This window comes from Cryptomeria japonica, chromosome 3 (genome assembly GCF_030272615.1).
Source record: "Cryptomeria japonica chromosome 3, Sugi_1.0, whole genome shotgun sequence".
Lineage (NCBI taxonomy): Eukaryota > Viridiplantae > Streptophyta > Pinopsida > Cupressales > Cupressaceae > Cryptomeria > Cryptomeria japonica.
The window spans coordinates 592,482,652-592,509,760 of NC_081407.1; the positions used below are offsets into that span (position 1 = coordinate 592,482,652).

Consider the following 27,109-nt stretch of genomic DNA (forward strand, 5'->3'; position numbering starts at 1 on the left):
CCTAACTTGTTATTCTCCATTGTTCTGTTTTGGTTATTCATCTATGCTATTAGATTATCTGATTTCTATTTTCCGAACTGAATATGTTTATCAGATTATAACATTGATCATGATTGTGATACTGACATTAGATAAAGATGGATTAGATCAACGACTTGCTTAACATAGTTAAGCGTCGATCTAATGCTATCGGGCTAGTAACCTGATAGCATATTAATGTCGATTCATTTATGGATCGGCATTAATATGCTATTGGGGTATTAACCCGATAGCATATGTAATGCTATTGTTATCGAGTTTAGTTCATAAACATTTTTGGGCCATTAACAAAGCATCATAACTAAACACCGCTTCAACCGAGTGTTTAAGTATTAATGTTAGTTACCAAACGTAACATAGATCGGGATGTGCAATATGAAAAGGCACTGATCAATAGGTGCCTTGATCGGTCATGTCTAAATGCCATGACCGGTCAAGACATCTATTGACCGGTCCTCTAAACATATAAAGCCCAACATGAATCATTTGGAGAAGACATAGAAAACATAAATGATCTCTCTCCTTCAGCCTACAAACGAAACAATAAGAATATTCGACAATATAATCATATAATATTCTCACATATATAATAAGTTCTTTTATTGCGATTGAATATAACTTTACATGGTATCAGAGCCAAGTTGATCGAACTTGAGGCTATTCAATTTCGTGAATAATTTAAAACAAGGTTATATACTACATCACATTTTTCCAATGGCTAGCGCTATCAGATTCGAAGACAGACTCGGAGGTGGCGATGATTTTTCAGCTTGGAAGTTCAGAATCCAGATGATCTTAAAGGAGAACAAAGTGGATTCATTTGTTCAAACTAAAAATGATCAACTTGAAAATGAACCTGACAAAACCGCATGGATTGAGGGAAATGAAAAGGCCATCAAAATAATAGTTGATGGGGTGAGAAACAACATAATGCCCATCATAAGAAAACATCAGACAGCCTATAAAATGTTCAAAGCACTTAAAAGCACATTTGAGATATCAAATGCAAGTCGAACTCTGGCATTAAAACGAGAAATAAATCATATCACCATGAACAAGGGGGAGACAATCAACGCCCACTTTATGCGGATATCAATTCTAAGAGATGAACTAGCAACTCTGGATTACGAGATTCAAAGCAAAGAGTTAACACTCAGTGCTCTAGATGGGTTGCCTAGTGGATGGAGTACATTCGTCTAAGGCATCAGTGCAAGGTCCTGTTGTGACCATTTCACACATCGCCCCATTGCAAATGGGGACCCTTGCTTTTTTTTGCTTTTTAGGGTTTGTTTTTTGGTCTTTTAGGGTTTTGTTAGTTAGCCTTTGCATTTTGAGTGCTGTCGGGGAGATCAATAGGATAGCAGGTCCTGAAAATTTGGCTAAGTCTGAAAGTCCTGATCCTGAAATTTGACTAAGTCTGGAAACTGAAAAACCTCAAAAAACTAGATTTTGCTATACAACTCCTGGAGGTCTGAAACCACTCTCAAACATCCTGAAAGTATATATGGAATATAACTTAAAGTATTAATGGAAATGTTATATTCCATTAATATTGTCCTGATAGAGAGTTCGAAAAGTCAAATTTCGCTCCTGTCCTTCACTGAGGATCCAGAGCGAATTTCGCTCCTGTCCCTCTCCAAGGGTCCAAGGCGAATCGCTCATGTCCCTCACCAAGGGTCCAGAGCGAAAAAGCTTAGTGGAGTCATTCCTGACCTTGTTTGGACAAATTGAGACATCAAAGGCATGATGGAGGACAAAATGAACGTGATAGAGCATCCAGACTTGATTAAGGACGATGAAATGATGAAGTATTTGTCTAGAAAGGTAAATTCGCTCCTGTCCCTCACCAAGGGACCAGAGTGATTTTATTCATATACACATTTTTAGACCTTGTTTGGACTTGAACTTTTATTCATGGCGTGTAAAGAGATGATATTTTCCTCAGCGAAGGAAATTTGAAGTGAAAAGTAAAAAGATTTGGCCCTGAGAGCAAAAATCGCTCCTGTCCCTCACTGAAGGACCGGAGCTTGAATTCCAATTTCGCATTATCCTTGCAAGATTTAAGTGGTTTCGCGATTTGAGGAGGTCAAGGGAAGTATGTTTTGCCCGTTGAATATAACTTAAGTACGCCACAATGAAGAAAATCGGCCTAAGTAACAAGTTCACCCCTGTCCCTCTCCAAGGGACCAAGGTGACTGGCTAGGGCGCTCCTGTCCCTCTCCAAGGGACCAGAGCGATTTTCCCTCAAGACAAGATTCGGGCAAGAGAAAAACAAGTTTTACGTTTGAGGTGGGTGAAGGAAGACGCAATCGATCCGTTGAAGATAATTTTCGAAGCTAGCAAAGGACGAATTGGCTTCTAATTGCAAAAGTGCTCCCGTCCCTCACTGAAGGAACGGAGCTTGAATTTCAAATTTGCACTGTTCTTGCAGGATCAAGACAATTTTATGATTTGAAGAGACCAAGGAAAACATGATTTATCCATTGGATATAATTTGGAAGGCTAAAAAAGGACGGATAAGCTTGGATTTGCAAAATAGTTCCTGTCCCTCACCAAGGGACCAGGGCGAAAATGCTTTAAAGTGCACTCATTTCAAAGATCGAATAAATTGAGCTCGAAATTCTAAGTAAAAATGCCATCTTGGACGTCAAAAATGAGGTCTTGGACGTAAAAAAACAAGAAGTGTGAGGTCCAAAAGGTATAGGCGCTCCTGTCCCTCTCCAAGGGACCAGAGCGATCTTGTTGATATCTATTATTTTCCCATGCTTGGGCGCCAATATCCTTCAAATTGCATTAAATGCCAATTTCGCTAAAACTCCAAAATATTTAAAAAAATTAAAATTAAATTGGCATTAAATAAAAAACACATTGGCATTTAATAAATTAATTTTGAGCCTTAGAAAATCGAAATTTTTATTATAAAGGCATTTAAAATTAATTTTTGTGAAATTGAAATAAAATTGGAGCGCTTGGGGTATTATTTAATGTTTTTATCAAGTCGGCCTCTTCTTTTATTAATTTTTATTTATCTTTTGGCCTATTTTTCCAAGTCGGCCCATCGAAATAAAATGGTGAGTGCTCTATATATTTGAGGCGTGTTTTTCATTATTCAAATCATTCACTCATCATTTCAAGTGCGATTTGGAAGAGCAATTTGAGGAGCGAATTTCTACCAGGAGTGGAGACTAAGAAGGGCGAAATTCATCTTGAAGGCTATTGGAGAGGCGTCTTTCTTGCTAGATTGGAGGATAAATTCCAGATGTTTTGAAGGTATTTGAAGGCGAATTTCCAGATCTTGAAGAAGCTAGTGGAAGATGGAGTTCTTTTCCAAGCTAAAGGGGGCGCATTTTGCTAAAGGGAGTTTTGATCTACATTTTGCCTAGCGAATTCTCCTATTTTTGCATCATTTTTTAGAATTAATTCCCAAGTGGAGGTATGGCGTAATCACCTTGGCACCATTTTTGAAGATTTAAATTTTGCTTTGAAAATCCTAAATTAGGAAATGATAACTCAAGATTTATCATGAAGTTTCCTAATTAAAATCTTGAATCTTCCTTTTAAAGTTTAATTTTTTCAAAGATATATTACTAATTTTGAAATGTTGTGTAGGTACCAAGATGGCGACTCCCAAGCTCGAAAGATCCACAAGTCGGAAGACTCTCCTCAAGGAAAATCAAGCCAGATCAAGGACGGTCTAGGACGATCAAGCAAGGACAAGGGCGACCTCCTCCAGTCTAGCATCGACAAGGACGGCCTTCTTTGGACTAACGTCATCAAGGGCGACTTCTCCAATCCAGTATTCCAAGGCGAGGTACAACAATCATCCTGCACATCAAGGACACAAGAAGTTAGAACAAGGGTTCGTTGAAGAAGGAGATAGTTCCAGATGAATTAATTAAAGCTAGCTTCTCAACAACATCAAGTTGAATATTTACCAAGTTACAAGTGTCAGACGAGGTGGCATCCTAGTCATCACTTCTCCAGTCAGTGTGGTCCACCTCAGCATGTCCAGATTCAATGTACCTAACTCATGGAAGGTGGCACAAACTCCGATGTACCTACCCCGGCTATTCATTGGTCGAATTTTCTAGAGAGGACATGTGTCCAAGCAATACAATTTTATCATTGGTCAAGCATTAAATGTTATGTAATGGTTGTAACAAACCCTAATTAGGGTTTTCATTGTAAAATCTTGGCCATTGATCTCGAATTGATCTAAGCCATCGAATTGTATTGAGGGCACTATATAAGCCCTGGCATTTCATTTTGTAAAGGTAATTAGCAATAGTTAGAATAGTTAGGAATAGTTGGAAGCAGTTAGAAGATAGAGAGAGAATAGCAATTAGAGTAGAGTAGAGAGAGAAGGCAAAGATTGTTGCCAAGATGTTGTTGTAAAAGACTTGTAACTTCATTGAAGAAATGGTGAAATTTATGGGTCGATTCGACAATTTGCATGGTCTTTATACTTCTCATATTTGATTTCGTGTTATTAGATGAGTGGAAGAAATATGCTTGATTGATGGTGAAATTCGTACATCCATACTACTAGCAGTTTGTTGATTGCAGACTTGCCTTGCGTAGTCAACTGGAATCATTCAGCTTAAGCTTAACTTCAATTGTCGCTTCTTCATTGATATGCATCAACCGGATGGTGTCTATGCCTGCAGTGATGATTTGAACATCATAAAGCTTTCCTTCGAAGATCGCACTAACCTTGTGGAGATGTTCCTATGATGTCAAAACAAGACTTAGTTAGAATTTCATCAAAGATCATTCATTGCTCTTACATTCTTAGTGTTAGGATTAGATCCTTTCCTCGCCCTCATCTTTTTTCTTTTTTTCAAATCTAAGCTAGTGAAAATCCTGTGTTCCAACAATATTCAAAGCAGATCAGAAGTTCAGGCATCAAGTGTAAGTCCCCTTGTGATTCCAGCAAATCACATCATACCACAGAGAGCTTATCCACATGTAGAGACCCTACATACAAGAACCTTGAAGTCATCCTGATTGATCCTTTTTCGCGATATCTTCAGCAATCAGAGGCTTTACTCAAGAGAGGATAAGGTACCTTTGGGTATTTTATTCTGTGTTTGATTGTGTACAAAATACACGTCAACAGGTCCAAGTATCCTAAGTTTGAAAGATTAGGGGACGATTGTCTCCAAGAAGAATCAAGATTGAACAAGATGGGAATAAAACAAAAGAACATAGATGAAGACCTTCAAGTCCTAAATACTAACACAAATAAGACAACCAAGAAGAAGTAATTTAGGAAGAGGAAGGGTCATCAAGGCAAGAACACTTCAAAGAGAGACCTATCACATATTCAATGCTATAGGTGCAATAAGTTCGGGCACTTTGTTGCAAAATGTCCAGAGAGAGCCAAACAAGCCACATTTGCCAGAGCAGGAAAATCTAAAAGAGAAGATGACTCCCAGAACTATGTCCTGTACTCAGCACTTACAAGCCATGCATCAAATAAGTCTAACTCCTGGGTGATCGACATTGGTTCATCCAGACACATTACAGGGTTTAGAGAAGTGCTAGACTCCATGACAGAGGATAATGAAGAGGAAGTAACCATCGGAGATAATTCCTCACATCCAGTTAGAGGAATTGGTTCCTGCACCATCAAACTGAAGATAGGCATATCATTGCAACTCGAAGGAGTATTATATGTTCCTGACATCAAGAGAAATCTAGTCTCCATATCAGCCCTAGAAGCTAACGGATACAGAGTAACCTTCATGGAGAACAAGGTGTTGGCTTGGCCAAAAAATTCTTCCATCAAGAAAGCTAAAGTCATTGGTCAAAGACAGGGCTATTTGTATGAGCTGTGCACAGAGCCCAACCTAGCCCTAATTCATGAAGCAACAAATGCAAATGAGGTCTGGCATAGAAGGCTAGGCCACCTGAATTATAGAGCTTTGTCATCTATGGGAAACCTTGTCACAGGTTTACCTAAGTTGCAGCAATATCATTCAGAGGCATGCAAGGGATGTGCCCTAGGTAAAAATATCAAGGGTGCCTTCCATAATAGTACTAGGAAAACAAGCAAAGTTTTAGAGTTAGTTCATTTTGATGTATGTGGACCCATGTCCGTTCCCTCTCTAAGAGGATGTTTGTATTATGTAATATTTGTTGATGACTACTCTAGGAAAACTTGGATCTACTTTTTGAAGTGTAAAGAATCAGAAGAGATCCTTAGTAGGTTTAAAGAGTCTAAATCACTGACAGAGAACTACTTAGGAAATAAAATTAAAATCGTAAGGACTGATAATGGGGGGGAATACACATCAGAATTATTTGGAGATTTTAGTAAAAACTCAGGGATTAAGAGGGAGCTAACAATACCTTATAATCCTCAACAAAATGGGGTAGCTCAGAGGAAAAATAGGACAATTGTAGAAGCTGCCATAGCCATGATTCTTGATCAGAATCTAAATATCAATCTTTGGGCAGAAGCAACTAGCATTGCTGTGTATATACAAAACAGATGTCCTCACTCATATCTTGAAGATAAAACTCCTGAGGAAGTATTTACCAAACTAAAGCTAGATATCAGCCACCTTAGGATATTTGGGTGTCCTGTCTATATACATGTACCTAAAGAGAAAAGACTTAAACTAGAACCTTTTGGAAAAAGGGGAATACTTGTAGGATATAGTGAAACATCCAAAGCCTATAGAATATATATACATGGTCAGAGAAATATTGAACTTAGTAGGGATGTAAGCTTTGAAGAAGACTTAGCCTTGAAAAGAGCCCTAAGTACAATAGAGCCTGAAATCTATATCCCCACTCCTAACATAGAAGAAGACCCTACTCCTGAGCTTTAGAGGGAGAATCTTGAGGAAACCATAGGTGAAACTCCAAACCCACCTAGAGAAAACCTCAAGAAAAGACCTCTATGGGCCACCAAGACTGTAGCAGAAGTTCAGAAGTTTGTTGCTCCTTCAGGAACCTTCAGGGAAAGAAAAAGACCTAATAAATTCACTAGCTATGTTGCTCTTATGAATGATCTCTCTAAAGCTGAACCAAACAATGTATCAGATGCACTTAAACATCAAGTATGGAAGGATGCCATGTCTGAAGAGTATCAGTCCATTATGAAGAATGATGTTTGGGAGATCGTTCCTAGGCCTACTAAGAAATCTGTTGTTTCATCTAAATGGCTTTTTAAAATCAAACATGTTGCAGATGGCAGTATTGAAAAGCACAAGGCCAGATTTGTAGCTAGAGGGTTCTCTCAAAGGGAAGGAATAGATTATGAAGAAACCTTTGCACTTGTAGCCAGATATACCTCAGTAAGAACAGTACTAGCCATTGCAACAGCAAAAGGGTGGAAGGTGCACCAGATGGATGTTAAGACAACATTTCTTAATGGTGAGATCTCAGAAGAAGTCTACCTAGAGCAACCTGAAGGATTTGAAATTCAGGGTGCAGAGTCTCATGTGTGCAAACTCAAGAAAGCTCTCTATGGGCTTAAAGAGGCTCCCAAGGCCTGGTATGAAAGAATTGACACCTATCTCTCTAAACTAGGCTTCTCTAAAAATGATGCAGATCCAAATCTCTATTACAAACAAAATAAAGGTGATATGTTAATATTGATTCTATATGTTGATGACTTACTAATCACAGGAGAAAATCACCTCATAGATCAATGTAAGAAAGATTTATCTAAAGAATTTGATATGAAGGACTTGGGACTCCTCCATTACTTCCTAGGTTTGGAAATATGGCAAAATTTTGAAAACATTATACTAAACCAAGGAAAGTATACCTTGGACATTTTGAAGAGATTTGGAATGCATAACTGTAGACCTATGACCTCTCCCATGTAAACAAATTTACATAAACTTAAGGAAGCAGCAGCAGAGTCACAATCCACTGATCCCACACTCTACAGATAGATGATTGGGTCCTTGATGTATTTGGTGAATACAAGGCTAGATATCTGTTATGCTGTCAATGCCTTAAGTCAATTTATGTGTGAGCCTAAGGAAATTCACTTGATTGCAGTGTAACACATTATGAGATACTTACAAGGTACTCTAAACCTTGGTCTCAAATATGAGAAAGTCTATCTAGACCTACATGGATTTACAGACTCAGATTGGGCTGGGAGTGTGACTGACAGGAGTAGCACTTCAGGGTGTTGCTTTAGTTTAGGATCAACCATGATATCTTGGATCAGCAGAAAACAGTCTTCTGTAGCTCAGAGTTCCACCAAGGCCGAGTACATTGTAGCTTCCATGGCTGCTCGAGAGGCAGTATGGCTTAGGAAGTTGCTTGTGCGACTATTTGGTGAACCCATGAAACCCACTGTCATCCATTGTGATAACCAGAGTTGCATAAAACTTTCTATAAATCCAGTATATCATGACAGATCCAAGCATATTGAGATTCCATACCATTATGTGCGAGACATGGTAGACAAAAATGTGATCAAATTGGAATATGTTAGCACAGGAGATCAGACTGCAGATATTTTGACCAAACCACTTTCCAGAGTGAAGGTTGATTACTTCAGAAAAGGTTTAGGTATGATAGAAAGGTAATCTGCTTTCTAAATAAGATGTTTAATGTGTAAACTTCTTTTGTCATGTTGAGACATTCTGGGTTTCACCCCCTGTGTTCATATCTAAGAGGTGACGATCTCTCAGATTATGAACACTTGTATGCAGACATCATAAGGTGACGATCTTATGATTCTCTAACTAGTTATCATGTTGGATCTCTGGTATGTCATGGATGTGCCATGATGGTGTTGTGATAAAACTTTGTATAAAATGTTTGTGCACATATCACAACCTGGATAAGATGAGAATTTAACCATCCTTATATGTTTATCCTTAGTATTGCGTGTTTAGGCAATACTGATATCACGTGTTCAGGTGATATCTTGTCATAATGAAATGAGAAATCTTTTATAACACATGGTTAGGTGATACTCTATGTCACATACTTAGAGTGATGTTTTATATTTGTATCTTATGTTCTGATGGTACTTCATATCAGATGTATAGATGATATATGCTCTTGGAGACTGACATTATGAAAAAGAAATGTGATGCAGGTTACTTTATCTATCTTCCAAAGCTAAGAGGGAGTGTTAATGCATTAGTAGCTTTTGCAAGATAAGACTCTCCTAACCTGTTATTCTCTGTTGTTCTGTTTTGGTTATTCATCTATGCTATTAGATTATCTGATTTCTGTTTTCTGAACTGGATATGTTTATCAGATTATAACATTGATCATGATTGTGATATTGACATTGGATAAAGATGGATTAGATCGACGACTTGCTTAACATAGTTAAGCGTCGATCTAATGCTATAGGGCTAGTAACCCGATAGCATATTAATGTCGATTCATTTATGGATCGGCATTAATATGCTATCGGGGTATTAACCCGATAGCATATGTAATGCTATTGTTATCGAGTTTAGTTCATAAACATTTTTGGGCCATTAACAAAGCATCATAACTAAACACCGCTTCAACTGAGTGTTTAAGTATTAATGTTAGTTACCAAATGTAACATAGATCGGGATGTGCAATATGAAAAGGCACCGATCAATAGGTGCCTTGATTGGTCATGTCTAAATGACATGACCGGTCAAGACATCTATTGACCGGTCCTCTAAACATATAAAGCCTGACATGAATCATTTGGAGAAGACATAGAAAACATAAATGATCTCTCTCCTTCAGCCTGCAAACGAAACAATAAGAATATTAGACAATATAATCATATAATATTCTCACATATATAATAAGTTCTTTTATTGCGACTGAATATAACTTTACATGGCATCTGTATGTTTTAAGCTATTCACTCAAGAGGGTAAACATTTGGCGCCATTGCCTAGACATACTCGGGAAAGGAGGGAGCGGATGGCGCACGGACACGATGGGCCTACCCGTTGGTGAGATAAACCCAGATGCCGACGACGCGCAAACGGAGCTCTACCATGGAGAAGACACTGCAACGAAGGAATTCTCAATCGTCCTTCAGGTGGCCATCGAGACCTACGTCTGAAGGGAGGCCATGAAGGCTGAAATCCCAACAAGTGCCGTGTGGACCGCACTGGAAGTTAGCTCCGCAGTAAATCGGTTGATGAACTACCTCCCTCGGTTGCTTGCACAGGCCTCACTGGAACAACGAACTCGCCTGGAGGAGATTGCTCGGGAAGAACGACGCCAACAAATCCTCCAACAGTACGAAGAAACAACCGTCGAGAAGCGGAGCGTGATGGCACAAGGCCAAGAGGAAATTGAACCCTGAACCCCAGAGGGATAAAAGAACATTCTATATTTGAATAAAGGTGTCATAATATTGACACAAGCTGTATTTGATGAGATAAATTAATAAAGGAGTGTTCTGTTTTTATGTGTTGTTATTTATGGAAATGTAGGGAATTAATGCCCAACCTATTAAACAAAGATAGAAATAAGAAAGCACGAACGAAGGAGTGGGAGGCCGCACAGAGGGCCTTGATTCTGAAGCAACAAGTAGAACGTAGACAAAGGCTGAGGCAACTTGCCGAAGGACGACCTGCCGAAGTGTTGCTTGAAGGGAACCAAGGAGGTGTCATGAAGGTTGTAGAAGCTAAGGAAAATTTCTACGCATCGCCAGAACACCGCAGGGTGAGAAGCCACGGAGAGTTTTTGGAGGAAACAAGGCTACGGAGGAATCTGGTCGAAGAGACCCGAGATTAGTTCAGGAACTTATCCCTTACGCCGTGCAGTGAGGACCATTGAAGGGAGCCGGACGTGGGTGAGAACGGAGGTGAGGGCAACCGTACGACCGTAGAGGCCGAGGAGCCGCAGACACATGGCCAACAAAACACCGTACCCCCAGTCACTCAAGCAGGAAACACCACTGGCGCCGGAGGGAGTGGCGCGGGTGCAGGACAGACACAGCCACAGCCACCTCCGGGGACACGACCCCCATCAATGGCTAGTAAACAGAAGCTGTCGAAGTTCAGCGGCGAGGGGAAGGAAGATCCAGTCCGCCATTGCTGCACTTGCGAAACCATATGGTCAGCGAGCGGTGTTACCGACCAGGACGAATGGGTAACACAATTTCCAGCAACCTTACGGGGAGTGGCTATCGACTGGTACTCAGATATGGATAAGGCCAAAGTCGGCACATGGCCCAACCTGAAGAAGGAGTTCGGGATAGAGTTCCGCCTCCTCAGAGACGACAATGAAATAGTAGCCGGAATCCATGGCACAAAGAAGAACAAGAACGAGACTATCCGAGCCTATAGTCGGCGGCTCAAGGAACTGTTGGGGAAAATGGAGAGTCAACCAGCAGATGGGTTGAAAAAGAGATGGTTCGTAGAGGGATTGAAACACTCCGTTTGGAAGAAGATGAAAATTGTTCCACCAACCTCGTACGAAGACGCATATAATAGAGCGATGAATCTCGAGAGCGAGACCAAGACTTCCAAGAAAAAAAGAAGGATAGCTCGTTCGAGGATGATGACTCTTCCGAGGGAAGCAGTAGCGATGGCGAGGCGGGCAAAAAGGTGCAAGCGCTCCAGAAAGACATGGAGTGAATGAGGAGAGAATTTAAAACAATGAGAAGGACGGGTCAGACCAAAGGCGACGTGTGGTGCATGGAGTGCAAAGAGGAAGGACATACGAAGGGTACTTGCCCGAAGAAGGCCTTTTGTGAGATTTGCCAAGTGATGGGACACTCCATTAAGGAGTGCCCATACAACATGAAGACCCGAAGTACGCAAATGAACCAAGTGTTGTTCACTGAGCAGGCCACAACATCCGCACCAGCAGGTACGGCCCAGCAAACCAACACAACGGCATCATATGGAGGTTATCGGGACAACAGATGCGGCGGCGGAAGGAATAACAACAATAACAATAACAAAAGCCGTATCCAGTATGACGCCAAGGGCCGACCAATGATCCAGTGTAGGGCCTATAATCAATGGGGGCACTTCGCCCATGATTGCACGAAGGAAGCCGCCCCTCAGCACCTCTGCCGATGGTGTGGGCCAGGCGACCGTGAGGAAGCAAATTGCCCTAAGCTAGGGGTTAATCTCCTCAACATTGAGAAGACTGGTGAGAAAGAAGTACTGGCGATCACTCGCGGTCAGACGAAAAAGGCCACTTATCCCGACCCTCGTATGGAGAAGGAGAGATTACGGGAGGCAAAAGCCAATATTGAACGTGAGATGACGGTCGAACGACGGAACAATGAGGTGGTGAGTACATTATCCCGTACAGAAGCTGAAAATAACATCATTGGGCAAGTACTGCAGATGGAAGTACTTATAAGGGTAAAGGACCTTCTAGAAACAATGCCACAGTTGAGAACTACCATTTTTAGTTCCATACAAACCATTGCGCAGTCACCTTTGCGTGCCACACAGGCGGAAGTTCCGGTCAGCCCCTCGGTTGACCCAATGTTGTTGGCCTTAAATATTGGTTGGCATCCTACTATAGTAGAGATGGGAATTCTTGGGGCTATCCTCAAAGACACCATCCTGGATGGAGGTTCGGGGGTGAATGTACTGCCAGAGGATACATGGAAGAAGCTGGGGAAGCCAACACTATGGCCACCCATGTTCAACTTGGTAGGTGCAGACCAGCATGACACCAAGCCACTCGGCACCCTGATGGCCCAACAGGTCACCATCGGCACGCAACCCTTCATACTAGATTTTGTGGTAATCCCACTCAAGAAGAAGGGGTACGATGCCATCTTAGGCAGAGGGTGGTTTGTTACAGCAAAGGTGAACCACGACTGGAAAAAGAACACCCTTTCTATGGAGAAAGGGGGGCGGAAGTACACCATTGATCTGAGGACCCAGGTTGTTGGCGAGGAACTGGCGTCATCTGACTCGGATTCAAAGGATTCAAACAGATGGGAGTGGGACTCCTATGATAAAGACGAGAGGGAACCAAACAAGGAAGGAGTGCTGGAACTTGGCGGATGTTCAGAAGATGACACTTCCTCATTGAATGGACTCTTGCACTGGCAAATGGAAGACTATGAAGTGTTTCATCCGGCTTGTCACATGCTACAGATTGAGGACGAGTCAGGCAAGAAGGAGGAGTTTCCGCCAGAATACATAGAGTACAAGGAGGGAGACGCCAAAATAAATGATGTCTCGGCATATGAATTTTTGAAAGATAGGCCAATGCGGTATGAAGACCCCACTGTGAAGGAAACAAACTTGGGAGACACTGCCAATCCCCGAAATATCTGGGTAGGCGACGATTGGAGCCCAGTGCTGAAGGCTACAACATTCAAAATCTTCCTAGAATACAAGGACGTATTCGCGTGGTCCTACAAGGATCTGAAGGGGGTTCCGCCATAAATGTGTGTCCACCGGATACCATTGGTCCCAGGAGCTCAACTGGTACGGGAGAGGCCGTATCGAATGAACAAAAACTATGTTGCCAAGGTGAACGAGATCGAACGGATGCTAGAGGCCGGCATCATATTTCGGGTGGAGACAAGTGTGTGGGTCTCACCGATTGTGATTTCACTAAAGGAGGAGGCTAGCGAGATCCGCATCTGCATGGATTTTCGGTGCCTCAACACAGTCACCATCAAGGACCCGTTTCCCATACCCTTCGCAGATAGTATTGTGGAGGAGGTGGCTGGCCATGAAATGTACTCATTTCTCGATGGCTTCTCAGGGTACAACCAGATTTCGATAGCTGAGGAGGACAAGCTGAAGACCACCTTTGTGGTGGAAGATGGAGTCTATGCGTACAACCAGATGCCTTTCGGCTTGTGCAACGCTCCCGCAACCTTCCAAAGGATAGTTCTTCACATCTTTGATAAGATGTCGGTGGGAAATTTCAAAGCTTTTTTGGATGATTGGTCGATTTTCAGTAGCGAAGACACTCACTTGGTGGCGCTGAGAGAGTGCATGGAGCGGTGTCGAAGGGCCAGGCTCGCCTTAAATCCACAAAAATGCCGTTTTATGGTACCACAGGCGAAGTTGCTGGGCCATATTGTTTGTAAAGCTGGACTGAAAATTGACCTAGATAAGGTACGAGTAATTGTGGAAATGGAGTCGCCCATTGATGTGACAGGAGTCAAGTCCTTTTTGGGACACATTGGATACTACCGGAAGTTCATCAAGAACTTTGCCCAACTTCCATTTCCACTCGACAAACTAACTCGAAAGGGCGAACCATACATATGGGAATTGACACAAAGGGAAGCATTCCAGGAACTCAAGACAAGACTGGTGGCAGCACCCATTCTGGCCTATCCAAACTGGGACCGAGAATTCCACGTACACGTGGATGCCTCCAATTATGCCATTGGTGCTATGCTAGCGCAGGAAGGGGCATAGGGGTTGGATCACCCCATCTATTTTGCGAGTAGGTTGATGTCGAAAGCCGAGAGGAACTACAGTACCATCGAGAGGGAAGCCCTCGGGATGGTCTATGTCGTACAGAAATTTCGACACTACCTGCTAGCGACACCCTTCACCTTCTATGTGGACCATCAGGCCTTGATGTACTTGGTATACAAACCCATCATCCAAGGCAGGATAAGCAGATGGCTACTGCTACTTTAGGAGTTTACGTTCACAATAATTGTACGGCTAGGCAAAAGCCATGTCATTGCTGACCAATTGTCCCGGATCAGGTCCGGAGAGCCGCTAGAAGGGGTAAATGACAACTTCCCAGATGCGCACCTATTCAAGATCGCAGTACTACCACCATGGTATACTACCATCGAGGGATATCTCTCCACCTTCGTATTCCCCCAAGGCATGCCACCGGGAGAGCGAAGAAAGCTTGTGTTGAGAAGCCGCACATTCTAGCTAATTAATGGTTTATTGTATAAAATGGGGCCCGACGAGGTGTTACGCCGGTGTGTGATGGAGGAAGAGGTGCCAAGCGTCTTGAGGGAAGCACATGAGGGGCCTGCAGAAGGCCATATGGGACCGGACACTACAGCAAGGAAGGTGTTGCTAGCAGGCCTTTGGTGGCCCACATTGTATAATGATGCGAGAGAATGGGTAGTAGGTTGTGATACCTGCCAGAGAGCGGGGAGGCCACTAAAAAGGGATTTCATGCCCCTCAACCCTTCGCATGCTCAAGAACTATTTGAGCGTTGGGGGCTGGATTTTATCGGGCCGCTCAAGGTGAGCCGCGCTAGGAGGTGTCGCTACATTGTGGTAGCCATTGAATATTTAACCAACTGGGTTGAAGCGCGGGCCCTACCTGACAACTCGACTGTAAGTACAACAAGATTCATCTACGAGCAAATTATCACATGGTATGGGATCCCTATGCAGTTGACAAGCGACAGGGGTGGACATTTTGTGAATCACGTTATTAAACTCCTTACTACGGAATTCAAGATTTTCCATTCATTGTCTAGCCCCTATTACCCGCGAGCCAATGGGTAGGCCGAGGCTACCAACAAGATTCTCATGGGTGTGATTTACAAGTCGTGCGGTGTCGACGGAGAAGACTGGGAAGAAAAATTACCTTTGGTCTTGTGGGCCTACTGCACAACCTATAAGGTGACCACCGACCAGACTCCGTTCCAACTCATGTACGGGTAGGAAGCTGTGGTGCCAGCGGAATTCATGGTGCCAAGCCTTCGCATTGCAGTGGAGAACAAACTCGGGGATATGGAGAGCCTGAGGGAGAGATTGTATGCCTTAAGCAAGCTGGACAAAAACAGAATGATGGCACAGTGGGCCACAGAGGCAGCCCATCAAAGACGGAAGGTCTGGCACGACAAGCATCTTCGGCGAATGAAGTTTACTCCAAGGCAATAAGTGTTGAAATTCAATGGGAGGAACGAAATCAAACTAGGAAAATTTAAAGTGCGATGGCTAGGGCCCTTCAAGGTGCGTGAGGTCAATGCCAACGGGGCGATTAAGTTGTGGACGCTCTACGGGAAGGAGATACTTGATGCCGCCAATGGGTCGAAATTAAAACAGTACCACGAAAGACGGGCGACCCACCTCGAACCCTCTAGAAGGAATAACAATTAAAAAAATAAAAATAAGAGTACTATCGTACGGGTCCGTACGAGGAAAAAAAAAAAGCGCACGTACGACTGAAACACCGTATGGTGGGGACCACGCAGGTGGCACCGCGTGTCATCGTGCGGTGGCACCACGTGTCACCATGTAGTGGCACCGCGGGGGTCATCGTGCGGTGGCATCGTGCAGGTCACCATGCGATGGCTATAATCGCACAGGCAGAGTAGTAAACCGTACAGTGGCCATATAATGCAGAAGAAGAATATTCACGATACGGAAAAAAAAAAAAGGGAAACAGCATTACCGTACGGCTGCAGCAATCTGGTGTAGGTACGGGGACAGAGAAAGAGGCACGTGCTTGATTATTCTAACCCTATTCTTTTTTAAAGGGGGCACAAATGACAAAATAGCATTATTTAATGGATGCCTGTGGGAAAAGTTGGCAAAAGCAATTACGACAGTTACCTGGTGTAGTGCCGTCAACCTCAGGGAACAAGAAAGTGGTCCAGATTCTGCCTTCGGGTGTAAAGGTAAGAGGCGGCATGGCTGACAACAGCAAAAAGAAGGGGAACAAGGTACAATCCAAAGTGCAGCAGACTCCAGCAAAGACTGAGGTGACGATGGACACAATCACTTTTGAGGGTTTGACTGGCACAGATTGCAGAAAATGGTGGAACGAGACCTCGAACGATGACCTTATGAAGATACAGTTGCGACTTGCACAGGTACAGTGGGCCATCCAGATGCCAATTTTTTGCATCAGGGACTTCAAGGTGGTGCTGCGGGCCATGATTGGTCCCTACGACTCGCACAGGCGGCAGTCAGTATTTGATTACGACAATCAATAGATTACAGTATCCTTTGCTTCGACTGAATTTACCAAAGTTTTCGGTATTCTGGGGGTGCATGGAAAGAAAGTGGATAAGGCATAGAAAATAGCCCCAGATTTCAAAGACAAACTGCTGAAACTAATGTGTCGCGACGACCTCACACAAGCGGAACTTGCTAGTCTTCAACATGCAAGGAAGAGTCGCGGTCTGAAGAAGTCATTTCTAAGAGAAGGAATATGGTGGTGTCTGGTGGATGTATTGAAGAGCCGGTTGATGGGAGCAAGTCGGGCTTTAGATATTGCCATGGCACAGGTGGTGCTCGTGAATGGCATCCATAACGGTATAGTATATTACTGGGTATCTGTATTAGCAGATCGGTTGGAGGAATTCACGACTCTCCAGCACAGGACTTTCTACATGCCCTACCACACTATCGGGCTCTTTCTAGATGCCGTACGCCTTCGGGGCTCACCGGACCAGTGCTTGGCACCACAAGGTCGTGTACACCCTGAATAGCCCCCCATATTTTATTGGATCCACTTGGACACCATGGCACCAAGCGGAGATATCCACTCTGGCATGAAACGGAAGAGGAGGGTAGTGGTTTTAGCGTCAACAACAGAGTCGGAGTCCACCAGTAGTGACCCTAGTGAGGAGGCAGAGGACAGTGATACGGCCACAGAGACTAGTTTCAAAATGGTAGGTCAGGGTGGGCAACATGTAGAAGAGGACATGGGGGCCACATCAACAGCAACCATGCAGCCTCTCGATGGGCAAACGACTCCAGTAGGAACCACGTTTCCTCCTCCAAGCGCGACAGTGACCACATTGCCTCCTCTAGGCGCGGTAGTGCTGGCCGTGCTTGTTCCTAGTTTTGGGCAAGGCCAGACACCTGTGATTATGGTTCCCCCACCTGCGGCTGGGACACTGGTAGAGTCTTTGGTGGTCGATGAGATTCATCCCACAACAGTAGTAGAGTTTGGAGGGACAGACGTTGGGGAGATGGGGGTACTAGTGGAACTTCCTGGAGAGAGCGGTCCCCCTTCTCAGCAGGATATGAATGCATGGCTGAGCCGGTTCAAGTTGGCACCAATATCCCCGGTTGGAATAGTAGTCCTTTCTCCAAGGCATGAGCAGAGTCCTCACGAGGCTGTGGACCTCGTCGGAGATGATTCGCCAGAGTCGACGCGGAGTGTACCGAGGGACCACTCACCCATCCGTGAGTTGATGTTGAGCCCTACGCAGGAGGAGTTCACCCCGAGCTCCCCACAGACTTCCCACGGGGCTACGGAGGAGCATGGTATCGTAGCATCTCCGAGAGGGGATGGCGATAGGGAACTAGAGCAGTTCCTAGCTGATATGGCGGGGGAAGCCAGATGGGTGGTAGCCTCCGTACGGTCTCAAGGCGAGGCCCGGGCAGACGATGAGTTGGAGCAGCTACTGGAGTTTATGAGGGACAAGTGCAGGACCCACTTTACTCAGTGCTTTGAGTCTGGTGGATAGCCTACCACAGAGACCTTACAGATGTTGGAGAATTGAGGCCTCTGGGAGTAGGTTGGCGAAACCAGCAGACAGGCATTGTTGAGGCGAAGAGAGCAGTCCTTCCGAGAAACTTACTATGAGTTGCGGAGGACCCGATATATTGCCAACAGCACAGAGACCCAACACAGGGAGGCCGTGTAGGCACGGGACGAGTTGGCTTCAAGGCTTCAGCAGACGGAGGAGCTCCATAGAGAGCAATTAGCTCGAGCGACGGCCGCATGGGATGAAGAACGAGCTGCCTTGGAGACAGTGTTAGCTGGAGAGAGGACGGCTAAGGGCGCCTTGGAGGCACGGTTGGAGGAAGTGCACGAAGACAGGACTATGTTGGAGAACCGACTGGGTAGCGCTTTGGAGCAGGTGGACCAAAAAGATAAGGAAGTCTTGGAGGCAGCATTGATGGTGAAAACAACGATAGAACGCCAGATGGTGGCGGAGCGGGACCTCAAGTTGCGGACTGAACAGGTCTACGAGCTACACGCTCGCCTGAGCGTCGCCCCCTCTCCACCAGGGATGCTTCCTCCACCCCCTTCTCAGTCCTGAGTTTTATGTTGTAATCCTTCCATGTTGCTTTTCAGTCGTCAGGAGACGACCTTGTTTTTTTGGGGGGATGATGTTAGCGACAATAATGTACGCAAATAAAACTAGTTAATTAAGTTGTAATTGTCTTTGTTAGTTCAGCAGCCAAGGGATGGTAGTTACGGTGCGACGGTTGGCACTCGCACCCCCTTGACATCTTTATATACTTCCGAATGTAATTTGTAGGAAACATGATTATGAATGGAATAGCATCTCTTATGTTTTATTTGATATCTATGGCATTATTATTCTGCATTACGTGTTCTATCTGTATGTTTTAAGCTATTCACCCGAGAGGGTAAACAACTTATACCAGTGTGGAAATACTATGATCAACTCACCTTGAGACCTAGCAAGGTACACTACAGGAGGGTGTAGGACACTTTATTTGGTCATTTCATGTGTCTGTTTGATAAGACACTTAAAAGCTAAAGAGTGTTTGAGGTAGCTTGGAAAAAAGTGAATGAATACGGATGCTTATTCCTCCAGTTCCCAACTTTCACTTACATGAGAGTTGCCTGCTTTGAAGTTCATCCATATATGCTTCTAAGATATCCCACTGATAAAATCATTCTAATGGAATTGGGGAGACAGCTAATGGTAGTTCATGTGTACCAATTAGCTCAGCACAAGTCAGGTGTCAATATATCCTCACACAATCCACTGCAGATTGGCAGATACTCCTTGACAACTTTAGCAAGAGCCAAGGCAATGGAGACGAAGCTTCAAGAAATTAAGTTGAAGAAGTTCAAGGCGAGGAAGGATTTTGATTACTGAGGCATGAAAGATAAAATCAAAAGGGCCTTCACTCATGTTCATTGCCTTGAAAATATATAGGTTGATCTTTGTACAAAGGAAGACATTAGGAAGATGGACTATAGAAGGCTCACCTTGGAACAGATTGTAGATCTGAATCTGACTAAGACTCTAGTAGGCATGGTAGATGACGGAAAAATACTCAATCTAGAGTATATAGAGCAAAGAGTTGCAGAGGCTCCTCTTCTATATATACAGTGGTTGTAGAAAGAATGCACCTCAATATTTGATAGATTTCGATCTATCTTTAATGTCCCCACTTTTCTAGATGCCATCCAGATGCATAGATTTGTCTATTATCCATATCCACAGACAAATGCTCAGTATAGGGGATGATTGGTTAGCCAAAGGGGACTTGCACTTAGTCATTTTCTTGCTTTGGTGAGTCTTATAATGAAACTTTATAATATAAAGTTATAAAGTCACTTTTTCTAAAAATAGGAAAAGTAAACTTAAAAGACGTTTAATGAAGACTTAATGTAAAATAACCTTGCTGCCCTCCTAGGTGATTATATCTTTTAAAAAGTGACCAACTTTTCATGAGGAAGCAACCCTCAAGCTTGGCATGGGATTATGAAGAGAGAAGTTTCTTTGGAATCTTGGAATCTTTCCAAAGGAGGTCGAATTAGGGTTGAAAGCTATAAAATCAGTTGGGCGTAGCTTATGGGGATTATTATGTTTTGATGAATTTTTGGGAATTTCTTACCTTCAGCAGGTCTGCAGCATATTGATAGAGCTCTGGAGCAGATTTGGGGACGGAAACCTCCAAATTGGAGGTGTAAGATGAAAACCCTATCACCGTTCAACAAATTGTTCTTCATTGCAAGCTCTTTTCAGGTCATTGGGGCCAAATTCAAGAGTAAATTAGAGTATTACAGCATCATAGGGGTTCAAATTTCAGATCAGAGCAGAAGAGATACCATTTCCAGCAAGATTCTTCATTCTCCAAGCTGGGCGTACATTTCCCAGCCTGGCCATACCACTGGTCTTCCCTGGTGATTGCAATAGAAATAATTGCTAGGGTTTTAGCCCAACAAATCATATCAAATTTCATTGTTGGCAGCTAATAAGAAGAACTCAATGATTATTTTGGAGGAATTGCATCATTCTGGAGTTGTGTCAGCAAATTAGTGGGGAAAATTGGTCATTTCTGGAGATCTTGCCTGGCAAGATTCTGGAAATTGCACTTGACCTGAGATTTCTTCATAAATTTGTTTTTGATAATTATTTAGTAGATGAATAAAGCTTATTGGAGTCATTTGCTACAACTGGAGGTTCTTTAAACATTCTATCTCACTTTTCAAGCAAATAAAGTCACCCTCAATCCAACGTTAGATTCTTGGTAGGCCATTATTGGCTTTAGTTGATGAAAATAAACATTCATTTCCATTTATGCTTTGCTGATAAATAAAATTAGAAGTCTGAAACTTAATTTAAGTATATTATTCTTTATGTTTTGCATTTGTATTCATTCTATATTGTCAAATTCTAAGCATAAACTTCAAAAAGTCAAAAAACTTCAAAGCTCCATCAAACCCCAAAGCATTGATTCGCTGGTTAAAGATTTATGTTGAAAACAAAATTTAACAAAGAAAGGTATGGGACTATTTGCACTGTATTTTAGATAGTTAGGGTGGTAATTGCACTCTAAGTGACATAGGATTATAAGTAATTTTTATTGATACTCCTAACAGAGGATTTAAAATGCATTCAACTTTCTTTGATAGTTTCTGTGGTACAAATACCAAGGTGCAAATGATTAACAAACTCAAACAAGAGTTAATATGGTTTAAGAGTTTAATCAATTGAAAAAGTTTTCACGCCTGTTTTATATAATGTGGTCATCTTTGTTGTCTTTTTGAATGCTATTCCTGTACATAGGTGTTGCTCTTTTTCGTTTTTACTTGTGCAATATATTTAGTTATTTCCTTGCTCATATTGTTCATGTCTCGTCCATATATTGTTATTTGTATTCATCAATATTTCATATCATTTTAGGAAAATCTAAATATGCACTATTTTAGAAATACTTTTGTCATGAATTTTATGTGCAGGTTCTAAATGAGTTGCATAGAACAAAGAAGTGGGCAGAATCACATGTGGGAGATAACTGTTGTTTTCATTATCGTCAGGTAATTCTTCACCATAGCTTTAAACTGTTGTAGTAGTCTACTTTTAGTTTTAAATCAGACACAATAATAGCTAAGATCCCAGTGCATTATGTAAAATATTGCCACTTTAGAGTCTCAAAAAATGCAAATTTTATTGTTTGGGCTTCACAATGGTAAGAATGGCATGTTTTAAAACATTTGCTAGTTGTAAATAAGAGGGAACAAAGCTGTAGATATTGTAGTACATGCTTTGTTAATAAAAGTTACAATCAAATAAATTAAGGATTATCTACTATTAAAGCTCAAATCGAATACATTAAGGATTTTTGTTGTGTAATGATATATGATTTTTGCTTTAGGATTGTTAATATAACTTCTATTATATGGATTCTTCCGATTGGGTGGATTTAAATTTTTATTTGTGTGCGCTGAACTGTATGAAAGTAATGCCACCTACATTTTTGGCATCCTTGCTTAGATGAATTACATAGTCCATTTTGATGTTTATTCTTGGACTCGTTCTTCTTATCTAAGGTTAAACTATATGCCATCCTTTTCATATTGGAGTATCCATAAAAAATGCTTGAATCTACATACACGCATGCATACACACACATGCGGGTGTGTAAGGAAACCTGAAATTGGTATGAAGAGAATTCAACTCAAGTGAAGCTAGTGGAGAGGAGTAATATTAGCAAAATACTCAATGTATTCTTTGGGAAGCAACAAAAATTGATTTTTCTTATTGACTGAGGAATGAATAGCTTTGTAGTTAAGTGAAGAAGATGAATATTCATCTTCCTGTGAGCTATTGGAGCTTCTTCCTTGTGCTATCTAGTCTTGTTGGTGATCTTTGTTTGCTTGGTCACATTGTGTCCTTGCCTAGTGTGTAGTTTGGTATCCATAAATTTTATTTCCTTATGCTTTGTTCCTTTTCCTTTTCCTTTTTAGTTTTATTTTTGTCTTTGTGTTTGTGTTGAGACTCTAATGGAGTGTTATGTTGTGTGAGTGATTTACTACCACCAATACCTTTTTGGTAAAGAAGCTTGGCTTGTGTATGGTGTCCAATGTTGTGGTCAACCTTGAGTGCATAGACAATGGAAAGGTTGAAGATGAAGGGGCCTTTAAGGAGGAAGCAATTAAGACAATTACAAATTTGTCAACTTTTAGTGGCATTAGTAGGGAAAAGGATGGATAAACTGGAGTTACAAGATGATTGTTCAAATAAGTCCTACATGCAGAGGAGACCACAATAGTGCTACATACAGCTCGTTTCTTTTTATTGGGTGCATTCAGTTGTGCTAGAAACAACTTGTTTCTTTGCGTTAGGAGAATATGATAGAGACCTTGATGACATCTTTTAAGGAAGAAGAGCATTTGATGGAGGAGGTAAAGATGGTAGGTTCTCTCATTTGCCTAGAACAAATTTGATTGTTTTCCCGAAGTTTTAAATAGTTCAAAGTTCAAACAGTTAAGAAGGAAGAAGAAAAACTTCAAATGTTAACATGCTTTTGTTTGTTTGAAACTTTGAACATAGATACTCTTCTCTCTAGGAGCTTTTTTTATGATTGAGATTTTGTGTACGGAAAAACTGAGTATTTATATTTCTTTCAATAGGATGGATTGAAAGGGTTTGTTTTTAGTCATGTTCAAGAGTTTAGGTATGTAGGAGAGGGTCTCAAATTGAACATTTTGGAATATGAAAATGTTTATGTTTAGGATTCTTTTGCCTTTGATCTAATTCTTTGGATGTTGTTGAAAGGAAGGAAGGAAATTTACAAAAAATAAAACACATAAACATTAAATAAACAATATACCATTGTCGACAGCAAATATGTCACTGATAATAAATAATACTTTGTTTAATACCATTGTAAAAAATATACCATTGAAGACGGCAAATATGTCGCTGATAATAAATAATACTTTGTTTATGTTTTGTTAATAATGGTAGTATAATTAGTTCTCGAGAGACGTGTCGATTGTCGACGACTAGCATTCTTAACCAATTGTCTTGTACTATTTATATTGTTTTTGTATCAGGAACAAGGAGTATTGAGGTTGTACAAACATTACACTTGATAATAAATGAATATTATTTTGCCATATTTTGTGTTGAACATCTTTTGCTATTAGTTTTGTTATGTCCCTATGTTTTGTTTATTTCCTGTAAGTTAAAGCTGTTCCATTTGGGAGTAAACATTTTGGTGCCATTGCCGATTCAAACTCGGAGATCCAAGAGTACCCGAGAGTGGCGGCAAGCATGGTGGAGTAATGGGCTGATCATTTGACCAGCAAGTGTTGGTAATTGAAAGTGACAACGAAGAGGAAACATTGGGAGATTGGTTGAAACAAGACTTGGTGAATCTATGGAAAGTTTCAGTTGATAAGTAGGTGCAAAGGGAAGCTTGGGAGAGTGTGGTCCTTGAGAGTATGGTATGCGAAAAACTCTTAGTGAACAAGTGGTCTTCGATCTTCTCAACAAGATTCCAAGGATGTTGGCACAAAATTTGATTGAGTTGCAAGACCAGCAGGAGGAAAGGAACATAGAGCAGTGTTGGCAGCAAATATTGCAACGATACGAAGAAAGGACCCGCAAGGAGGAAGAAAAGAAGGATATTGGCAAACGTCGTAGCCCCAAGAATTAATGCCCCTACGACCAAATAAAGACCGACGTACTGGAGATGCCCAAGAAGAAGGGGAGGGATTGGTAAGGAGATCTCTCCACCTGAGACAACAAAGTGAGAGGAGACTATAATTACGAGGAATCGTCGAAGGTTTGGAGAGTCTAGTGAGAAGTAGGAGTCGGAGTGCCAGCCGAAGCCATAGTCAGGAGAGAGGAACATCGCATACATGGAGTGAGTTAGAAGAGGTTGTCAGAAACCTGCCACTCTCGGACAACAAAGTAAGCGAAGATCTCGCCGACTAGGCAAGTAACCAAACCACACACTTTGCTAGGTAAGTTGGCTTCGCTCCTCTCTCAATTGTTTGAAATATTTGCAAATTGGATAGCTGTGTGAGCAAAAAATGATTAAAATGATGAAGTCTTAAAAACCGCATCTTTTCCCGTTTATAAGGCATCATGCAAAGCAATTGAAATCAGAATTTACTCCTAAGAATCAGCTAAAAAACACATTTTCAGACCTTTGAAATTCCTCAAGCTTTGTCCATTTTGAAAATTGATCCTAGAGTGCCTAAGTATAAATCCGCAATCGAAAAGCTTCATAAATATTCATGTTTAAATCAATCAAGCTTCTAGCTAAAGTGTTATGCTGTTCTTTAAAATCGGTTTTTGAATTGATCCTTGTATGCTGGCATATCCTTTATCTAACCCACTTCACTTCCTTTATATCGCCTCATAATCCGTGTCCAGCTGTGCAGGACAAATGCCTAATTCGGCAGTAGAATCATCAAAGACGCCTGCTATAGCCGAGACATCCTGAGCATCTAAATCAGATATCCCTCGCAGAGTCGAAAGGATGAACCTGGGCCATATTGATATCCAAGATTTCAGAAACCGAGTCTTCTCCCCTAACGCCTATGGAAGGCCTACGCAGATGATGGAAAGTGGCATCGCCCAAGTGGCAGGATTTCCTCCGGCAGTGCAAAACTATGAGTTAGTAGTAGAGGCTGCCTGACATTACCAACTAGGTTCCAGATTGGTGCTCCTCGAGGACATGGTCCTCGCTAACTTCACCCCTGAAGCCATCGGCGACGCATTTGATATTCCCTTCCCAAACAACCCCACAGCCATGACTATAGATGAAGTGTAGGGGGCGTATGATATGAATCCCGCCAGATGCAGAACACTGATGAATGAAGAGTGGTACAAGGAGAGAAGACCTCCAAGCATCAGGATCAAGAAAAAGACCCATACAAGCGACTTTCACAACGAGCATGGGGACATGGTCGCATTGCTCAGCAGGATTATGGGACTTTTCCAATCCAATTACTTTGAAGAATGGATGTTTTACTTCATAGAGAAGGTCTTCGCTGGGAAATCCAAGTTTGACTGGGCCCAGATCATAAGCGACAACATCCACACTTAGCTGATCGAACTTGAGACAAAGAAGTACTTCACTATGACCTCCTATTTGGTCTACATGTTCGCCAGGAACAAGCCACTGCTAGGTTTGTTAATCAAAGGTGAAATTGGGAATAGACCTGATTAAGTAAAAGTATATGATTGTTACCCACAACTACACTATCAAGATATAGCTCAAAGAGAAAAGAACAGCCTAGCCTATGCAGTTGGTCAATATGAGCGCGTCAATGACGCCTTCACAATGCGCCTAGTCAGGCTAATGCAGGGAGGATTACACATAAGGCTCTCAGAGCAAGCTACTATCCTGGTACAGAGATATGGTGCCTGGTTCATCCAGTTCCCAAGGTTCTCCTACATCCGGATAGCTGGTTTTGAGGGTGCCCCTCTCCGACTTCCACGGTACCCAACCGACAAGATAGTTCTCATGGAGGTCGCAAGGCAGTCACGTCCGGCAGGCAGCTTACTCAGGGACAGGAAGCAGGCTAGATTCGCATTCCCCATGATTATAGGCAACTAGGATGTCCATCTAAAGAGCCCATCCCAGGCGGAGGAATCCTTTGCAGAGCTGGCCTCCTATGGCCTACAGGAGCATTTTCCAAGGAAATGCTTTGATCACGACAATCTGGCAAAGAGAGCCTATGGCAGGCGATACAGAGCAAAAGAACCAGTTGAAGATTATTGGAAGAACTGCTCTGATGACTATGAAGTTCGAAGGCGCAAATATTCAGGGCTGAGTGTGCAACAAATGCGACTCTTTGAATACCGCCGAGTCCCAGATCAACTCACAGATTCAGGGAATTGTCTGCAAGTCCAGGAATTTGAGGCAGTAAGGCATCTTTTACCAGGCATTGATTGGTCGCAAGACCCGATCACTGATTTTGAGGTAGTCATGGCAGCCCTAGGAAGACATACTGACCAATGGTTGCACCAACAGATTGAGCGACTAATTCATGAAGGAGTCCAGTTCACTTACCACTTAATTGGTAACCTTGATTCTCAGTCCTCCGAAGATGAGGGAACTTCTAGTGCACCTAAGGAAGAGATTGAAAAGCCTGAGAAAAGGAAGAAGGCTAAGGCCAGCAGAGGAACTCAGACATCCAAAAGAACAAGAAGGGAAAAGATCCCTATTAGGAGACCAGAGGTCAC

At 42.3% G+C, this 27,109-nt stretch overlaps 1 protein-coding gene across 3 annotated transcripts in view; it reads left to right on the forward strand.

Moving 5' to 3' along the window:
* Positions 1-27,109, forward strand: part of LOC131078618 (uncharacterized) — a 299,838-nt gene that overhangs the window by 166,785 nt on the left and 105,944 nt on the right. For all 3 annotated transcript variants that reach the window (XM_058016364.2, XM_058016365.2, XM_058016363.2), the window contains one exon: positions 21,862-21,939. In XM_058016364.2, the coding sequence (XP_057872347.2) occupies positions 21,862-21,939 (78 nt within the window). The remainder of the gene's footprint in view (positions 1-21,861; positions 21,940-27,109) is intronic.